Consider the following 20,472-nt stretch of genomic DNA (forward strand, 5'->3'; position numbering starts at 1 on the left):
GACTTGTGGTCACTTCATAAACGCCGTGCTAAGTGTTTGAGCTAAAAATGACCATCCGGCTGTTGACTATAAAAGCGATGGGCCAAGTGCAAGGTCATATTTTAGGGTCATACCCTCCCCAAATGAAAACTCACTTTTGGTGGCTTTACAGGTTCGCCTTTCGTTTGAACTCATAAATGACCATCCGGTTGTTGAGACGAAAGTGATAGGCCAAGTGCATGGTCGTATTGTAACGCCATATTTGGTGTTAACGTCCCTCAGTTCATGCCCTCCTTGCAGTGGGTCACTGAGGAAGTATGGAGCGAATTTGTGGTCGCTTCAAAAGCGCCGCCTAGCGTTTGAGCCCCAAAAGGCCTTCCGTTGGTTGAGATAAAAGCGATGGGCCAAGTGCAAGGTCGTATTGTAGCGCCATATTTGGTGTTAAAGCCCCCCCCCCCTCTTTATACCTTCCTGCTGTGGGTCACTCAGGAAGCACAGAGCGGATTTGTGGTCGCTTCAAAAGCGCCGCCTAGCGTTTGAACCCATAGTGGACTTCCAGTGGTTGAGTCACAAGCGATGGACCAAGTGTAATGTCCTATCTTAGCATCGTATTTGGTGTTAACGTTCCTCACTTCATGCCTTTCCTGAGCTGCCGTGGGAAACTCCGGAAACACTGAGCGGATTTGTGGTCACTTTACAAGCGCCGCCTAGCGTTTGAACCCCGAAATGACCTTCAGGAGTCCAAAGCGATTGGACAAGTGCAAAGTACCTTTTCAACATCATATATGGTGTTGACGGAAAAACAGTGCCCACAACAAAAGTTATTAAAGATCCTGTTTGGAATGGAGGGTTGAATATTCAGCGAATTTTAAAAATACTGCATCGCGAGTATGTTAAAAGAAATACAGAATTTAAGAAAAATGGTGATAATGATACATATGTATAATTTATGATTTGGCGTTCTTGCTAGCCATTTTTGCACAGGTTCGGGAGAAAGTTTAGGCCAGAAAGATTCAGTCGCTCCAGCGTAAGGAAAAATCCCTACATAGCTCCCGAGAAACGCCTTGCGAGATAGAACATGATTGCTTAGAAAATATCAACCACATGTTAATCGTATCAATCTAAGTTAAACAAACTGTTGTAGACTTGAATCATTGTACTCAAAGACGAGCAGGCCTTTATCAAATTGGCTGCCAACGGCGGTACATGTACGAAATGTGCTGCATATGTTCCTCTCCACTCTTCCATAATTATCTCCAACAGTTTTAGGTCATTCTGCTCAAACTGTGGATGATCAGAATATATCTAACAGTAGCGTCGTACTGAGTTCTGATGTATATCAGGAAACGATGTCTTCTTTAATGTCAAGTGTGGGCTTGGATTTCCACGTGTCTAGTCAAAACATTGCTTCTTTACTGTGGTGCTTATTACTTAAAAAAATAGTGTCTGTTGGTATGTGCTGTAAATGCAGACGTTTCAATTCGCGTCGGGAGAAAAATAAGGTTTTCACGGTGTTTGAAGTTTACAGTTGATCTTGGAACAAGACTGTATTGCAAAACAAATATTCACGGTCAAGTTACACCAATGTGTGAATACTTTGTTGTGAATAAAAGAACTTTGCTATTCAGTCATTCACCAACCTGATGAAATTATTCATGGCAGTTGGATACTATTTTGGCCCTTTGGATGATGTCTTTAGACCAGCAGATCTGCTAACAGATCACCAACGTCTTTTCTTGACTGTTGTGTCCCCCTGTAGGCATGCTCCACGCTGAAGGAGACGAAGCTGGGGTCCGGAGTGATGAGGTCCAAGTGTTTCGCCATCAGCCGGTACCTGACCCTGGAGGGGTACAGCGGCGTCACCCCCTGCGCTGTCGGTAGGTGCACTAGAAACCATTAAGGAGACGCAAAATTCAATCTTGGATCAGTCTCAGTGTTTTACTCCTACTCTTTTCTATAGTCTTGCATGGGACGAATCGTTATTAAAATGCATTTCTAGAAAGCTAAAGTAAATGTTGCAAAAACATGCGTAAAACACACTGAGCCAGGTCCTTACACAAAATAGACATAATTGTAGATATGACAGTTCATACTTCCCTTTGTACCTATTTCATGCCCTCTCCAAACGAAGGAACGAAATACAACACGCTACGCTCCCTGGCAAACGTCCGTACCTAGATGCATTTCTCAGTCCAGACGCCAGGGTGCGCTTTAAAATCAAGACGCGATTGCCTTTTCACTGTAGTCAAATAAAATCAATCCGCAGAGATAGTCCCTTCCTTTCATCAGTGAGGTTTAACCCCCTCTGTTACGTCAAGATTATCATCATACTATATAACGTCCGTGGTAACATAAAAAGGAAAGGCTCTTTTTCTTTACCGACAATCAAGTTTTTACCCGTGAACTGTAAATGGATTTGGATTGGAATATACATCAATGTAGTAAGACAATGAAATTCAGCAAATACCATACCGACATTTTTTTTAACATTCCATTAATTTTTCATTTTTTTCTAAATTTCATATGTTTTTAGACAGAGACAAGGACAGTGTGGCGCTGCACCCAAGTTTCAATTAATTTTAATAGGAACTAAGCGATAGAGACGATTAGCGTAGACTGTCTCTGAATATGGTTCAAGTAGCCCGTCCATACGATCATAGGTGATGCTAGAAAAGCTTACGGCAGATATTTGGATATCAGTTACCTGCGGTTCTAAATAAAGCGGGCTTAGGTTTTAACGACGATGACAGCGGGGAGGTGCAGGAAAGCCCTACATTGTGCGTACCCGATCATTTGTTCCAGACATCTCCCACACGATCTCCTCCAGACGACACGAAAGTCTTATCCCGTCTTAAATCTCGACTTCCTTATTCGTTAAACGGTGATCATCATTTAGGAACAACAAGATGGTCTGCCGTTTGGATAATCTTAACTAAAAGTAGAACCCGTTTTCTTGTTTTCTATTTTTCAAGGTAACGAAAAATGCGACGAGTACATGTTTTCAATGTGAGTGTGAATTGAATCCAGGTGTTAAAATCCTTGCAGCTTGGACGATTTATTATTTCAAACCGTCACTGCCTGAAGGGGTAGGATTGACTTTGTGTAACCGTTAGATAAATTGGTAAAAATAGGGTTGAAAATTTGCCAGAGGAGTGTACACTGCACAAGAAGACCATTTAGGGGACCGATAAAAGTTGGTCTATGTGGACAGGTGGTCGCTATAGACAGTGTCAATGGGAAAACCCAAAAGTGGTCACATTGGCCAGGTGGTCGGTAGTTGATTGGTTTGCTGGTCTGGCTGTATTGGAAACTGCCGTTACCATGGTTACCAGGTCTATAGATCATAGGAAGGTCGCTAGGCATATGTTCCATATAGGAAGGTCGCTAGGCATATGTTTCAAATACATGTTGAACAGAAGTTGATTATAGTGTAGAAGGGAAGACATCTACAACGCATCGACATATCTCTTCCCATGTGGAATCAACGTCTGTCTTACATGCCTAGAAGAGAAGCCAGACTGACTTCAGGGTCTCACATAGACCTCCTCGTTTCCAGGAGCCATGCCCGAAGGAATGTTTGCCCCCTCCCCGGACAAAAGGCTCATTTCTGATTTCTGCTGTGGAAAGAATTTTCACGTATGCCTTCGATTCTTATTTCCGGCTCTTAGTTGATTTATGGTTTCAAGTGAACCTTTACGGAGCATTTGGTCATGGGAGACGACATTTGCGAGGTCTTGAGTTATGGACTGTGACACAAGGTCATTAACCTTACGGCCTTGTCATTAAAGAAAGAAAACACCCCCGGGGAGTAAGTGGACACGTCTGATGATGTAGACGTTATCCACATTAGGCTGTATGGTACAGCAACCTGTTGAATACATTTTTATTTCACTATAAAATTCTTCATATTGCAGTGTAATGATTAAGGGACAAGTCACAGTCGTCGTGCGATCATCGTACGGTCGTCTTGCGATCATCCCACGAATATGTCGTAAAAAATTTTTATTACGGTTCATAAAGGCTGTCACGGCCTTCTTAAGAATTCTTCTTCTTAAGACATCAAAATAGCGCGACTACCTATGACGAATGTAGGGCACAGAGATTTTGTCACTATTTCTTGCGACCCTTCGGATTTTGCTCTTTAACGACAGGTGATGAAATGACCTTTTGCAATCATGGCCGATGTATTTTCTGTCAGTAAGAAAGGTCATGTTCGGTTCTCTGATGTTAATTGCCTGTCAGTCACCTGTCACTGTTAGGATTTATAGGAGTAAGGGGCAAGGTTAGTAGCCTGGGTGCCATCCTATTTCTACCGGGGCTCCTTCACTCGCTATCTTATGCTTGGGTCACAGTTTCAATCCGGGGCCCGGCCGGGCAGTGTTTGGGAACAAAAAGTATGATATAAAAGAAAGAAAAAACACAAAACGTACCAAAAATCATTCAAATGCATAGCTTGTGCATATCTATTGATGTACATTTTAATGTTTCGTTTCCGCAAACAGCCCGGCCGGGTCCCGGCTGGGAAATGTGACCCAAGCATTAGGGTAACTCCTACATTCGCAACCCTAATTTTTTTAGGGTAGCGAATGTAGGAGCCCCGGTAGAAATAGGATGGCACCAAGGGGCAAGGTTAGGGAATACGTGTGTGCAATGCCATATGTTTACTACGGGACATAAAATCAGGAAATCGTTCATAGGGTTAGAAATACAAAAGGCTTGCAGATTTTACACAAAAGAATAACAAGAAATAGGAAACAAGACAAAATAAGCAAACAAAGTGAAGTAAACCCTGGACAAAGTGACCTCTCACACGGAATCATTTAAGATAGGAAAAGCATTAAATAATTTCGAAAAAAAAATCACGTTTTTCCAATTCTCGCTGGTTTGGAGATGTTGTTTGTGCTTCATTGAGTAAAAGTTTTAACTCCTACGCCCAACACTCCGTACAGACCAGCAATCATTTCAAGGTTTTCCCACTTCGACTCCAGTTGCTCTTCTATCTGCGTCTGCCTTCTTCTGTCAACATGTATTATTCCTCCCACTAATCATCTGGTACACGTGCTCTTGGTGGGACAGAGGGTATCTCAATGGCCTTACGATGATATCTAAATAGCACAGAAATCATAATCCTTATGCAATTAGATAAACCATGTATTAAAAGCTCACCAGCCATGTGCAGCCTCTACTGTATTCAAACAAATAAACAAGCAAGCAAGCAGACAGACAGACAGACAGACAGACAGACAGACAGACAGACAGACAGACAGACAGACAGACAGACAGACAGGCGGACAAACAGACAGACCGACAGACAGACAGACAGACAGACAGACCTAACACAAAACCTCCGTACACGGGGGTAATAGATCATGCTATGTACAATATCAGTGTCAATACCAATGACAATATCGACAATGACAGAGTAATTCCTCTTGTAGTCTGAGTATATCTCCAGCCGGAAATCTAACCTCGTCCTGTGATTTTCCCCTCCAGACGGCACCAATTGGAGGGTGAACAAGAAGGGGCGGCTGCGAACGAAGAGCTGCCGGGGAGGTGTCAGCGTTCCCGGGCTTCCAATCCAGGTCAGCCCGTCAACATACGGCATAATCCACAGCAGGTGGAGCAAGGGTCGCACGGTTGTGTCTAGCGTATGTCTGTGTGTTGTTCTTACTCTCCAAGCAGAGCATGGGTTTTGGCTGGTTTTTGACGTGTTTTTAGGTGTTCTTGTTGGGCTTTCTACTTTGTCATCTATTTTTGGTATTTTTTTTGGATAGCCAACCCCCCAAAAAAGATGACAAAGTAGAAAGCCCGACAAAAACGCCTAAAAACACGTCAAAAACCAGCCGAAACCCATTCCCATGCTTGGAGAGTATGGTGCTCTACAACATGCGTCCTGCAGGTTGGATGGGCGCTGATACCTTATTTGATTGGATTTGCAGAAATCTATAGCTCTTTGGCTGGTCACATATGCGCCGAATACAACGTCTTGTCGATAAGGTGCTATGGAAACGTTCCCGTCGCAAGACAACTGAATGTTGTGCGACACATTCACGACTTTCTCGCGATTGTCATGAATGTCTCAAAGTTGTCGCACGACCTATGCGAATGGGGCTTAAAAAGCGATTGCGGTGCCTATGTTTTTTTTTTCGGAATATATAGGACGTTCAAAGATTGCATGGTCCTACTTAGCTTTCATTTTCTATATTCGCCTGATTCAAAGATTCTTGACAAAACATATTGCCATTTCCAACCCCCTCTCCAACATGAAATGGTGCGTCCTCAAAATCCGAAGTACTAGAGGAAACTACAGTCATCCTAAATTCATCAAATTTAAGTACCACAAAATTCCACTGTATATAGTTGGCATGAAAGCATACGTCCACAACCTATCGATAAAAAAAATCACGCACGTCCGCACGGAACATATTAAAATCGGCGACTTCTCTTAATCTCCAAGCAGATGTTGGGGTTGAAGTTTTCTGACTGCTTGGTCTCTTCGACATCCACCAAACTCAACAGCTGTCAGAAACCTTCAATCACGATCTTCACCCCCACATCTGCTTGGAGATAAGACCTCCCTATTCTTTACGTATGCTGCGTGACCCATTGACTGATTGAGTGCAGCCGATTCGTCACGCAGGAACGCTGCAAAAGAATGTGTGCGACTATTTGATCCGAGCTCTGTGAAAACGTCTTTTAAATCAAGACGTGAAATATGGCCGACTTAGAGGGAAGCAATTGCAGGGACGTATGAGGGATGTCTCGTTATTGTGAAGCCCAAAGCTAAGGTCATGAACTCCCGACGGGCGTTCCAGACCTTAAAGAATGTTGGAGCGAACTCTTATTTTCGGGATCCCCCGAAAACGTCTTTACGTGGTTGGTGGGAGGAACTTTACGGATCATTTCCGATCCAAACAAAACAAAACAAAACAAAACAAATCTCATGGATGTAGACTTTATTACTTATATTTACTCAATGTGTAACGTTGATACATAAAAGCAAGTTGGTCTTCAATGATGTTTAGTGGGATGGGGGGGGGGGGGGGTGCCCCCGAAAACATCTATACGTGGTGGGATGAACTTTTCGGACCCTTTACTATTCAACCAACGCAAATAATAACGGATGTAGACTTTCTAATTTCTTTATCATCTGTATGTAAAGTTGATATTACATCATAACAAGTTGATGGTCTTTGTGGGATAGGAGTCGCCTCCGAAAACGTCTATACGTCGCGAGTGGGAGAAACTTTACGACGAATGTAACCGATGAAGACTTTCACTTTTTATAATCAGAGTGACAGTGTAACGCTACTATCACTGTCACATCATAACAAGTCGCTGGTGTCGTGTAGCTAGATTGGGGGGGGGGGGGTGATCTCCTGTTCCTGTCATCAGTAAGCCGATTGATGTCATTAGTAATCCTCATCACCTTTGATATTTCACCGAGATCCCACCTCAACAAAACGACCCATTCTGTTGTCTAGACCGGACTTCCTTCGGTACGGAACAGATGACATTTTCCGTCAGTCGTGTGTCCCTCCCGTACCGACTTCCCTCAGTTGGCCTGAATACCAGTGCAACTTGACACCAGGACCCCCTGCAATCAATTGACCATGGCACCCTCCTAACGCTACTCGTAAACAAAAGTGTGTCGCCAAAACAATAATAGATAAACGTCCAATATTTTCCCCGATGTGTACACAGTTGTAACAACATTCCCTCCTCTTGTCCATAAGGATTATATACGCATGAGGCTCCCCTATTCCGGCCCCGTTGCTATCGAAGGCTGTTCGTAATTAAAACCGCCTTCTGCAGAGCCTGTATCAGAGTCAGCGCGGCGGTCGGCGCTCGGGTTCCTTCCCCCAGTCACAGCTCGTGTGTGCCCGGCTCCTACACGGCTACAGATACTTTTTCTTGGCGCCCAGCCATGCTGCCTGCAAAGTACCGCACAGTAACGCTCGTCCTTCTGACTCTCTCTCTTCAGAGCCAACGGAGCGTCGGGCTGACAGAGAAGAGCCGGCAAGCTTCTGGTAAGTCGTCCACAAAGGGTCTTCTTCTTTTGTCTCTAGTGGTAGTAGATACGTGGCATAGCCTAGATCCGTTCGTCTCTCCTAGCACTCAATCAAAATATGGCGAAATCGAATCTAGACCAAACAACGACTGATTTTGATACCTGCCGGCTTCTTATGCTAACATATACAATAAATGTTGGTGTATGAACTTGAAGCTGATGAGAATATATATGGAAGATGTGGTAACTGACAACCAAGCAAGTGATTCATATTTTCTGTATTTTTCTTCAGAGGGCGTCGCGGCACCGAAGGAATCGCCTCCTCTACCCACTGACATCCTCGGTATGTGAACTTTCATATAAAACCTTATGCTCATAAGGACGTACTGCAGAAGGTTTAAAACGCCAGGTCTTCTGTTCCATTCACTCATTAGATGGTCTCCGATCAGAAAGTTTCTTTTTTTGCCGTGTAGAGTCTTGCATGAGAAGCGTCAGGGCTGATTAAGTTTTACCGCGGCACACTGTTCACCGCCCTTTCATCGCACCACTACCCCATCATTTACTGCCGGGAGAAATTTAAGGAATGGGTCTTGATTTTGAACACTGTTTGTGGCGCGGTCTCCAAGGCTTTCGTCTGAGTACGTACGCAACTGGTGAAATATGTCAATTAAGGTATACTTCGTATTCAAAGGACGTTGCCTTGGTTCCGTTCTTTTGGTACCTCGTTGATAAGAAAAGTCGTCCTCCTACCAAACCTCACTCTACCTAGTCTGGATCTCTTCTAAAATCTTTTGACGCCAAGCACACCACCGCGACTGTCCATCATAATTATTCCCAATGACACTAGCGTCTCCAAGTGGAGTTTGGAAGTTGTATCAGATGTGGACGTGTCCATGAATGTAGATCTAGGCAAAGCAGCCCTATTTTTATAGACAAATGATTGGCGAAAACAGAGGTACGCATACAGTCGACAAGTGGTCCGGGTGAAAAGCAGACGTGACGAAACGCGTAAAAGAGAACTGGAGCGAGGAGAATCACGCTGACCTATACAAGCGTGCAAATCACCTACAAGTGGTCAGCGGGGCAGGAGACTATTGTTACTGTCCCACTGCGCCCGGGGTGTTCATGGGGTGCTGCTCTCAAATATGGCCTCCACTGGGAAAGGTAGCATTAGGCTTGATAAGCATCTCTCTAGGTCAGGTCTAGTCAGTACTCACAGAACAAAAAGCTAGAGCCTGTCCGTAGTGACTAGGTCATCGTCATGGAACTCTAGACTGACCAGGTCAGCAGGGCTAAAAATACAAGGTCTCGTGCGAAGGTTCTGTTAAGAAACACGTTTTTGGACATTCGCCAACCTATTAAGAGAATCGAGTCCCGAAAACGGTTACACTTTTGTGTGCCAGGCTATTTTCCTGCGACTTCCTTCGTCTTTTTTACCAAAACGTCATTTATTCGTCATGGGAGCAAACAAAAGATCTCTCCGGACGTTCTTAATTATTCGAAAGTATCCTTTGGTGAACTTTGGCCGCTGAATCGTTTCTAGGCTCGACGTAAATGAGCTTCGGGGATGACAAGTTGAGCCTGAGAAGTTGCCTTTTTTTCTCTCTAATTAGACCCAGCCGGACGTCATCTGTCAACTTAGTATGCACTTTAGTAGGCCATGCCTGGAGGGCCCCATATCCTATACTCGGTAGCCTGGATACCAGACATCTTCACAGGGCAGGTGAATGTAGCCTCCATAGCAGGCTCTGAACCGGCCTTTTTGGGGGCTAAATACTAGTAATACACCTTTTGCAGCCAGCCCGTAACCATCAGCCAACCCCGTAACCATTTTACCGGCAAAATGGTTACGGGGTTGGCTGATGGTTACGGGCTGGCTGCAAAAGGTGTATTACTAGTATTTAGCCCCCAAAAAGGCCGGTTCAGAGCCTGCTATGGAGGCTAAGGTGAATGACCCTTTAGCAAGAAGATGAGATCTGCAAAACACGTCTTGTACCGAGGTACCTGACCAATGCCGTAATTATCCTAGAAATCCTTTAACAACGTTAACTGTTTTGATAGACACTCCGAAGATAGCCTGGTTACCAGAAATCTTTACAGGATTGAGTAAGGTAGCTTGTTCGACCAGGTAGGAGTCCTTTTGCCCCAGGTTAGGCCGCTCTTTAGTTGATTACCACGTTGGTCTTAGGGGATGGTCCAGTGCCATGTGGTAGGATACTTAGGTGAATTACCATCTAGCAAGCAGTCTTTTCGTCAGTAAACGTTTGGAAAGTGTGGTAAGTGATAGACTCAGGCTACGGAATCACACCTTGAACTGTTGACCTCTACGTCCTGAAATCCAAAGAGTGTAATACATTTTCGCCATTCCAAGATGGCGGTCCTTTTGTATCTAAGAGAAAGACGAATACAGACGTTCCGACGAAACGACACATGATTGAATTTTGTTCTTCTGCAATTCAGGAAAACTCCGTCAGAATCTGTTTTCACAACACCTGCTTAGAGACTGCAACGTGGCTATAGGGTCCCCTTGACGGATGTCATGACCGGTTCTAGTGGTGTGTATGCTCTAGAGAGCACATCTGTGAGGGCCTGCATGTTCCATTTACGTAGAGCGTAATCGGCCGTTTTAATTTTACGTAGAACGTTGCCGACCACTCCATAATTTAGCGTAGAACGTGGGGGGGGGCCTTTTTGAATTTAGCGTAGAGCGTAGGGAGGCTTTCTGAATTAAGCGTTTTACGTAGCCAGCCCTCCGAATTTAGCGTAGAGCGTTGTCAGGACCCCCAAGCATTCCCTCATCTGTAGGCCTCAGGTACCAGTTGTTGCAGGCCCTGAGTTGTTGTACCAGATTCTTGTAGGCTAGGGCCACTGTTGGGTGCGGGGTCACCAAAGGTCATTCCCATCATGTGGCAGGGACCGTGCTGTGTTCTTTTGTCTCCCGAGGGATATGCCTATTTAGCGCTCGTTTCGTCGTCGGATGGTTCTCTCATGTCTCTTCCAGACTAACTACACCGACTTTCGGGTGGATATTTGCCAGGGGAGTTTGGCCACCAAAACTTAAAGTTTGACCGGGACTCGTCTGGCCATTTTTTTTTCTATTTTTGCCGAATTTCACGATCCATACCCTCTATAGAAAGGCCTGATGGAGGCTAGGTTCTCTCTATTTTGCCTTTCGTTCCGCCTCGACCCCCAACCGGCGGGGCAAACTGAAAGAGTCGAGTGACCCTTTGTCGATGGAAGTTGAATCGTTTGGCGGGTTCCTGGTTTTCCCAGTGTCTGTTGTTTTTGTCACTCAAGCTGACCTCCTTCCCCCAACCCTTGTAATAACGATGCCCTTGGGTGGAGGTTCGGTCTCAATCACCATTACTTAATGAGCTCAGACAGTACCCATTGGTTACAAACACTAATGAGCATAACTAGTGATTAATTAGCCCCCCTCTCAATGGACCCGCGACGCATTGGCGACCTCGCTGCGTCCTAGATTTAATTTGAGTTAGCCTTGACTTTACCATCGAAATACCATGCAAAACGAACAAGTATGACTAAAAAGACAACAAATCACACAAAGCGTATAAATGTTCGTTTTTCATCGATGAAATTCGTTTAGCGCGGTATACAATCGCTCGGTCGTATCGCGGTCGCCAACGCGTCGCGGGTCCAGAATGATTGACACATGCGACAGTGGCGGTGACAGCCTCTGTCTTCACTCACAGCTGCCAGCCAAACCGCCGTGATGATGACCTCATCCCCGCTTCTCACGTCATTTCCAATCCATAATGCGTGTAAAAGTAGGTTAAGTCTGGCCCCGACATGTCGCCGGTCGTGTTGGGAGCCCGCCATATAACGCGACATTGAATGGGTGCCAATGATGTATATCCCAGCCACTTGCTCTTGGCGTGGTCCCAAGTCCCGAGTCCCAAGTCCCAACTCTTTAATAGTCTGCCGAGCAGCAAACTGTTCGAAGATACTGTAAATGCAGAGATGTTCGCGGTGGTTTTATGTTCGCGTTTTTCGAGGTGAACTTTCAGCGCGAACTTAAAACCACCGCGAAACTTTCTGCCCACCTATGACTGTAGCGATACTATTGGTTTAAACGCGAACTGTTTAAGACCACCGCGAACACTCCATTTTCTCCCTACCGCGAAATTAAAACCACGCGAACTTAAATGCATTTACAGTCTGCTGAGCAGTAAACTGTCTGAAGATACTGTAAGTGCATTTAAGTTCGCGTGGTTTTAATTTCGCGGTAGGGAGAAAAATTATTGTTCACGGAGGCTCTGAGTTTGTGACAATAGTAGACTAGGGGGTAGGAGGGCAAAAAAATTTTACGGTGGTTTTAAGTTCGCGCGGCGAACACTTTACAAAGAAACACCGCGAACATTTCTGCATTTACAGTATATGGGATTGGTGAAATGTAAATTTCTAAATGATGTGGGTTACTTACATTTTTCCTTACGTACACCCTAGTCTTGCATTTGTATAACCTCCGTGAAAACGGAGATATTGTTTTTGGTCGGTGTGTGTCTTAGTTATTTCTCTCTCGGTGGAGCATCGTCAACGTTCATTTCTGTATGAATATAATTATTTTATAATGAAAGCTCATCTGTGTTGGTAGTAATCATAATATAATGCTAAATTTTCTTCCAACACTAAGGTATTCACAGATCAAATTTTCGACGACCACTGTCGCCTTCTTCAGGGTCAATAATATCCAATCACTGCCGAACGTAAACTCGCGAGAGTTACAGACACGTGAATTTATTGACACGTGTCATGGCGGATACGTGACGTCAGCAATTGGTCAAACCTGCCAGGAAGTTTATAATGCCCACTGTGTCTGTTGAGTGATGGCTGGAGTACCCTGATGTATAATTATTTTAGCTATGATGTGTTTCGCCTTTTTTGCCATTGTCATTTTCTTGTCCTAAAAGAAAACAAACAAGCTAACAAACCAAATCAAAACAAAACAACAGGCTGGCCAGACACCCAACCCCTTCCCGACTGTCCACCGCGCTAGCTAGACTTGCCCCAAGCGGCGTTCTTTATATCAGACGGTGAACAGAACATTTCACATCTGGTCGTTATTCAAATTTTCCCCGCGCCGTATGAAGCACTTCTAATGATGCCGGGGATTTCCTCTGTTTTGATGAGAGTTTTAGATACACGCCTTGCCAACAGGCAACTGATATCAAAAACAACATTTTACTACTGTAACATCTAATATCAAATCTCATATTCATAATTCTGTCAGGTACGTAACCGTAAAGACCGTAAACAAAACAAAACAAAAACATCAAATCAAATCAAATCACGTACCGTCTGGCGGTCGTACCTGGTTGCATTATGAGAGTTTACGTAACTTGTGTCAACTAGGTTGTTGCCCCTCTGTCTTGGCAAACGTGCCAAGATCGTACAAGTCCTGGAGTTTGAATCATTCAAATTCAAGGATACAAATCTTTGGTGAGACGCCAGAGAATTCCCATTTATTTCATACTTTCATCAATGCTTGTTTCCGTCCTCGACAGCTGGCAATGCTGGCGATATATGTCACACGAGTTATCCGCTATATTTTAAAGTGACTGTCCTCTAGAACCTAGCCTGGATGCCATACCTCAATCTCTGTCGTGTAGATATTTTAGAGATTGGGGGTCTTGCATCCTGGCTATCTAGAACCTCGATAATCTCCGTGTTGAAGACACCAGGTGTTTTATTGATTGAAAGAGAAGTCAGGATAGAAAGGCTGCTCAACTTCAAGCTGTGATTGTTAAACGTCTTGAAGTAGTTCCAAAAGACGTTGCTCCTTGGCCTTGCCCTACATGGGATTGCACCAGTCTGGTGGGATTTAGCTGAGAGTCTGGACATATTCCGGGTTGCGCCCTTCCCCTTTTATGACAAAATTTAGGCATTGGAACTAAAATAGAGCGATTATAGCAAAACCTGTCGAAAAGGATCCCCACCATTTACACACTGACTGGGTAGTGTGTCATCATACATGTTTGTTTGCTTTCTGTATCACTTCATTAATCTGTTAACATATTCAGTTTCGTATCGTATTTTGTTGGGACATTTCAAGGTTTTCAAGGGACATGTAGACAAACCAAAATGTAGAGTGAACGCAGCGACATCAAGTGATTATAGCTTCATGCAGACTGAAATTGATATAAAGATAAGGTAAAATCAAAGAAGTCTGGGATCGTACCCAAGCCGTGCAGGTCAGGTGGTGGGTCCGGTCTACTGAACCGGGACGAAGTAAGAGATGCTTTCCACATGCGTTTATATCCACACTTGATAAACTTGTCCCAGACACTGTCCAGACCTCTTTAATAAAGGCATGATAGGGGTGGGTGTTTCCTAATCTCCAAGCAGATCCATAGGTTGCTAAGACCGTATCAAACTGGCAGAGGAAGTACGTTTTGCAACCCAAGGATTGCTATACAAGCTCCTTCTTCCAGTTGGATACGGTCTTTACAATCAATTGGGTCTGGTTGGAGACTAGGTGTTTCCTCCACGTGACGTCACAGCTGCTTGGGGTCGCTGATTGGTTGAAACTGGCAGAGTCAGACCTAGATATCCACATTTGCATGTAGTCCTTTCGGATGGAGAACTAGAGTTCCACGACCTCATACCTTCGCCAAATGATTTTAACCTTTATGACTGATGTATTAGGAGTGTTTCTCATCAATTATAAATCATACCAGTTGATTGTCTTAAAATATAACATGTCCAAAGTATGAGCTTAACAAATTATGAGCTCAACAAAGCAGGTTATGCTAATATTTTTCAGTAATTATGCAAATGAGGCCCTTATTAGCATAATTGATTCAATGATGTTTACATTCACATAACGTCCCGATGCCAAAAAAAAGTATTGAATGTATGAAATCGCCGTCATTTGCCAGTGTGGAATTAGAGAAGTTACTCATTAAGTATGCAAATTAGCCCACATTAGCATATTTTCTATCTATAAACATTTCTCTCTTCCTCAGTTACAATTCAAATAGTCATATCATGGTACAAAGCGGAAGTTGCCTCATTTATTATGCAAATTAGAATCTGATTTGCATAATTATTGTCCAATCATACTAAGCATCACACAAGCTATGTACATACCAAAAATAATGACCATCCATCAAGCCCATCTTGTTATAGTATTTCCTCATTAATTATGCAAATGAGGTCTTCATTTGCATAGTTCATATCAATTAATATTTCTCTCTTCCTCAGTTACATATGTCACATGTTTCAGAGTCCTATCATGGAATTTGGCGGATGTATAAACTTTCCTCATTAATTATGCAAATTAGATACTGATTTGCATAAGAGGTGTCTTATCATGTACATCATCACTCAAGCTATCTACCTACCAAAAATCATTACCATCCATCAAGCCCTTCTTGAGTTATTCCCTTTCAAAGTCAGACGCAAAACCTGCTCCTGCAGTTCCAAAAAAGCCGCTAGGGGGCCCAAACCCACACCACTTACTCTCTGTCCAAAGATCTATCTACCACTCAAAAATAAGTTCCATAGCATGTCCAGAACACGAGATATCAAACCAGGAAGTTACGCTGCAGTACCGTAAGAAGCCGCTAGGGGGCCCAAAATCTAATCGTTTTTAGGTCTCATCAAAACCTACCAACATACCAAATACCAAGACAATCCATCAAGGCATTCTCGAGTTATTCTGTGCCACTACAAACAGACAGACAAGCAAACAAACAAACGCTACCCTCTGCATAACCTTCTTGGCGAAGGTAATTATGGGGGATCGTTAGGCGTAAGCCTTAGGCGACAGCATGACCTCTCCACGTAAAAGAACTCAGCACACATATCAGGGGTAGCACGTCGCCAGAACGTAATTCGTATACAGTAATTAGCCTGCTATTTAAACCTGTTATAGCTGCCGATTCTCTGTTGTTCTCTTTGGTCAACGTTGCATCGGAGTAACAGTCGTTGCATAAGATAGGTCTTTGGACTCAACTGAATGAACCTATATACGAGATATTTATCTTAAATACGCGAACACGACCTTAAACGCTTACGTTCTGCCGACGTGCTATCACGAGTGTACTTGGCTATAGAAATACGAAATGAAGGTTGATTTCATTTGACTAAGTCGTGAATTTTCACTGGCAGTGTACGTAGTTGGTATTTCAAGTACCACACGTTCTATCATCAACTTATCCTGAAGGTTCAACGGTTTGTCCCTATCGTCTAGTTTCCAAACTTTGTCTATAACTAAAAACAGCTGTAAGATCCCCTCCCCGCCTTCGCCCGGTAGTTCTGATCATGGCCATTGCCAGCTAATGTGTTTTGAGCGCGAGTCGGTTGCTTCATGGTGCGTTGTAGTCGTGGAGTCTGTAGACACCAGACTGCGCTTCCGACAGTCTCAAGGCTAGGTCTTTCGCCTCTTCGTCTTCTTCTGCTCGAAACCACACCCTTTAGGTTCCCCAACGTACCTCCTTCATGTTAGTACCGTGTTTGGGTGTCTTTAAAAGTACCGGTTCAAGGTTAGTGACATTGGTAGAAGTCTGTGAGTCGAGATGTCACTGCTCTGCTCCACAGCCGTGTGAGGAAATCCAAAGGAAAGGACAAAAAGGCGACGCTGAAATGTTACCAAAGGACGCGTATCTTTGGTGGTTGTAATTGCAACGTCGTTTATGATGCTAGTGAATGGTTGTCTATGGTCCTGAAGTCTTAATAGCAAATCGTCGTCCTTCAACAAACGCAAAATCAACATCAAATCAAGTTACCTACATCCCAGAAAACTTCTTGACAATCCACCAACCTCTTCATGAGGTATTCCTTTTCAAAGTCTCTAGCAAAGGCTTAAGTTCCAAAACCCTACACCAACTTTCTCCGCGAGCCCTAGAGCTAGCTATCGGCATGCTCCCACCGTTGAGTCGTTCCGTGCCAGGCTGGAGGCCTGCCCGCCTTAGCCCGGGACCTCAACTCCCCCCCCCCCCCTGCTTTGCCCCTGAAGGGGCTATTTAGGGTACTACGAATGTAGATGTAGATGTAATTAAAATGGCCTTAGCATGTCCAGAACAGAAAACCGGACGTTTTGCAGCTGTACCAAAGAAAGCAGCTAGGGGGCCCATAATCGAATATGTCCTTCATTTTGCTAACACCTATCCACATACCAAATATCACACAGATTCCGCCATATCTTCTCGAGGTTTGCTGTCAAAAACTCTCAAACCCACGTCACATGCGCAAACGACAGCATGGGGGATTGGGGAATCTACGAACAGGCTATGATTTCCTAATTCGTCTTTCCTGTGCACAGATTGGGCAGTTCCAACAGACCTCAATCAATGAGGATTTGACTGTCTGATGTCGGCATACCAGAATACGATATAGCAACCATGTTCTTCTCGGAAGAATTCTTTGTGTCAGATACTGTTTCAGTTGCAGGAGGGACTCCGACAACCTGTACATCTTGTCCGTGTGTCTGCTTGGTCAAGATAAAAGAATTAGGGTGTTGGGTTTTCCTTTCTTAGGCCATGATGATTTGATTATATAAATGACATCCGCGCGCATCAATTTTCGTCCGACGTTTCCGACCATACTGTAAATCGTACAAAGCAACTGCAAAATGATAAATTAAAAGCCATAAATTGCAAAAAAATTTATTGGAAAACAATACTAATGCCAAAATCAATTCCAAAGTCAAAGAAGAAGATGTAAAGAAATTAAACAAAATGTATATATCATTCGCTATACCATACTCTCTGTTTAGTCATCTGTTCAACCTTCCTGACCACGTAGATTTCATATAGGTGCATTTTTTGTAAACTTTTTTAAAAATATTTGCACGCTCGCATCGGTTTTGGGATGTCATCCATATAATCAAACCAACATGGCCTTAGGTTAAGAGCTGGCGGGAGGGGTCGGTTTCTTTTCACCGCCAGACCAAAACGGAGATTGTTGAGGGAAGTGTGCTTTTAGATGTCACCATTCAGGCACCCTTGTAGCAGATGGCGGAGACTTTGTAGGTCAAGTTGCAGGGTGATGTACAGCTCTCCGGACAAACCGTCTGTTGTGGTCTGGTGCTATCGTCCATCACTAGAGAACAGCTGTCCTCTGGCGAAAAAACAACCCAATAGCCCGTGTGCCCTACATGTATGTGTCTATGCCGTGGCACCATTGACTGTTTGATAATGCCTTTGCATTGCTACGACGCTACAGTCTGCTTTGCTGAATAAAAGTAAAAATTGGCTAAAATGTTTACAATTTGCATGCAAAACAGAGGACCTAGCCGGCCTCTGATGTTACACATTGGCAACCCTCAGATTAACGACGCAAGAGTGAAACAATAAACTACCAGTTAGCTCTACAATTAACCTCTTAATCTCTTCCTCTAAAGACCAATTAAGCAAGCCAACCATGTCAACCAAAGCATTGACCAGACAACGGGAGACATCCGAGTTCGAAGAAAACGATTTCCATCTAGCTGAAAAGCCAGGTCATTAACCCTAGATACATACAAACATCTCACTAGTTGTTGCAAAGTGTAAGCCAAGATGACGGGGGTTGTGCCCTCTGACATGGCCTGGCCGTCTGCATCTTGAGCCGAAGAACTTGCTCTTCGAATTCCCTTTGGCGACTCTGCGTAACACAACGCAAACATTTGTTCCATTGAAATGATTCTTGATAGTCTGTATACCGGAAGGCTGAATAGTTGTATTACCACATACAGAATACCGATTTAAAACGTTTACATACTCATCTACGTTCACTTAGTTTAAATTTTTACAAATGGGGAAGGTAGATAACGGTTTTAACTGCAGCTAATCTTTCACAGATGGTGTGACGTTTGGGCTACTTTAAAATCGCATGGCATCAACGTAAACCTGAAATGATAAGAAAATGGATACAACGGAGTTGTCCAGACTGTTGAAGCTGATGTCACCGTTTCCTGTCGCCATATATACCCGATTCTGTCAGGATTTGATATTCATTTACAAACAGCTTGTTCCAGAAGAGGACACATTGCTAAGCTTTATCAAAGAATCTGATTCGGTTGAACTTGATTGTAACCATATCAGACAGACGTTATTGTTGAAACGCCATCTACTTTAAGTACTTTTAAGGAAGGGAGATTCGAAGCCTGTAAATGTCAGGGTTATGATCTCGATATGTCTTAAGATATCTAGATGTCCGAAAACACTTGCGCTAGGAGTCACTGAAATGCTAATAGCTGCGTCCGCCCCATGTTGATGTCCCTGTGGCGTTTTTACGACGCATGTACGACTACTGTAAATGCATTAAGTTCGCGTGGTTTTTGTTTCGCTCTAAGGCGAAAATGGAAAGTTTGCGGCAGCGCTACAGTCACATACTGCTACAGAACTGGATAAAAATGTTCGCGGTGGTTTTAAGTTCGCGGTGAAACGTCGCCGAGAAAACCGCGAACATAAAACCACCGCGAACATTTCTGCATTTACAGTATGCCAAGGTTGCCCTCAGTTTGCAGTCGTACGACGTTCGTACGACGAATTTGACAAGCCCGAAAGACAACCTACTAGAATGATACACGTCAAACTGTCCCTACGGCATTGTAGTAGGGACAACGTTTAGTATGAATGAATGAATGAATGTATTTATTGCACAAAAACTTCAAAAAAACATTTTGCAACCTGACTGAATTGCACGTTTTTACATATTCCTTGATACACATGGCGTTATAAATGAAGTGATTCCTGACTCACAATTGATAAGACGACATATGTCACAAGGATGCCTGTCTATTACGTACTAGAAACTTGCTAGTATGTGATAGACAATAAAACCGTTTGCTCTGAAATCTGTAACCTGTCTTCTGACATAGAAATAAACGGAGCAGCAGATAATTATCACATCCGGGCATTGCGGAAAGCCCCCTGGGTCAGAGTTCATGCCTTGACCTCTGGTTAGTCTTGACACACGGGCTAAGACACCCGAGGCCTGGTTCAAGATAAAGGTCGTCTTAGGTTACACAACAATCCTTGGAGGGGAAAGTTCCCAACATTCCAAGACCATGAGATGAGATCCCGCTGTTTCAAGCTGTGTTTTCAGATGTTTGTATTGAACCGCTGGGTAGATGTTGCAGAAGTCAAGGTGAAATGATTAACAACACTTGTGGGGTATATATCAGGACAAGGTCTTTGGGGAGTATATGTCAGGGCAAGGTCTGTGTCTTTTGCAACCGTCTACCGCTTTTTCAACTTTACATGGATTGAAAAGACAGTTGAATGCGATGTGATGTTTAAACACGAATCAACTGTGTAATTTGTAGCTGAATGTAGCCGTTGGACACGTTTAGAACAAGTTAGCTCTAGTTTGTAGTTCAAATCTGCAACTCATATATTTTCAAAAGCTCAGACGAAATTGCATCATTAACCATCGCTCCTCCAATCCAAGAAGTGTTGAAGACATAAAGCTACAGTAGTGAAATTTGTTTAGAAACGTGCATCATAGAATGTTGGCCTTAAAAATGTTAATTG

General features: G+C 43.7%; 1 protein-coding gene across 1 annotated transcript in view; it reads left to right on the plus strand.

Annotated features, from left to right (window-relative positions):
* LOC136425120 (uncharacterized) overlaps nt 1-20,472 on the plus strand; it is a 78,587-nt gene that overhangs the window by 35,520 nt on the left and 22,595 nt on the right. Inside the window, exons 4-7 of the mRNA XM_066413921.1 lie at nt 1,739-1,856; nt 5,473-5,561; nt 7,964-8,009; nt 8,283-8,333. Coding sequence (XP_066270018.1) covers nt 1,739-1,856; nt 5,473-5,561; nt 7,964-8,009; nt 8,283-8,333 — 304 coding nt within the window. The remainder of the gene's footprint in view (nt 1-1,738; nt 1,857-5,472; nt 5,562-7,963; nt 8,010-8,282; nt 8,334-20,472) is intronic.

This window comes from Branchiostoma lanceolatum, chromosome 1 (assembly GCF_035083965.1).
Source record: "Branchiostoma lanceolatum isolate klBraLanc5 chromosome 1, klBraLanc5.hap2, whole genome shotgun sequence".
In the NCBI taxonomy this organism is placed as follows: domain Eukaryota; kingdom Metazoa; phylum Chordata; class Leptocardii; order Amphioxiformes; family Branchiostomatidae; genus Branchiostoma; species Branchiostoma lanceolatum.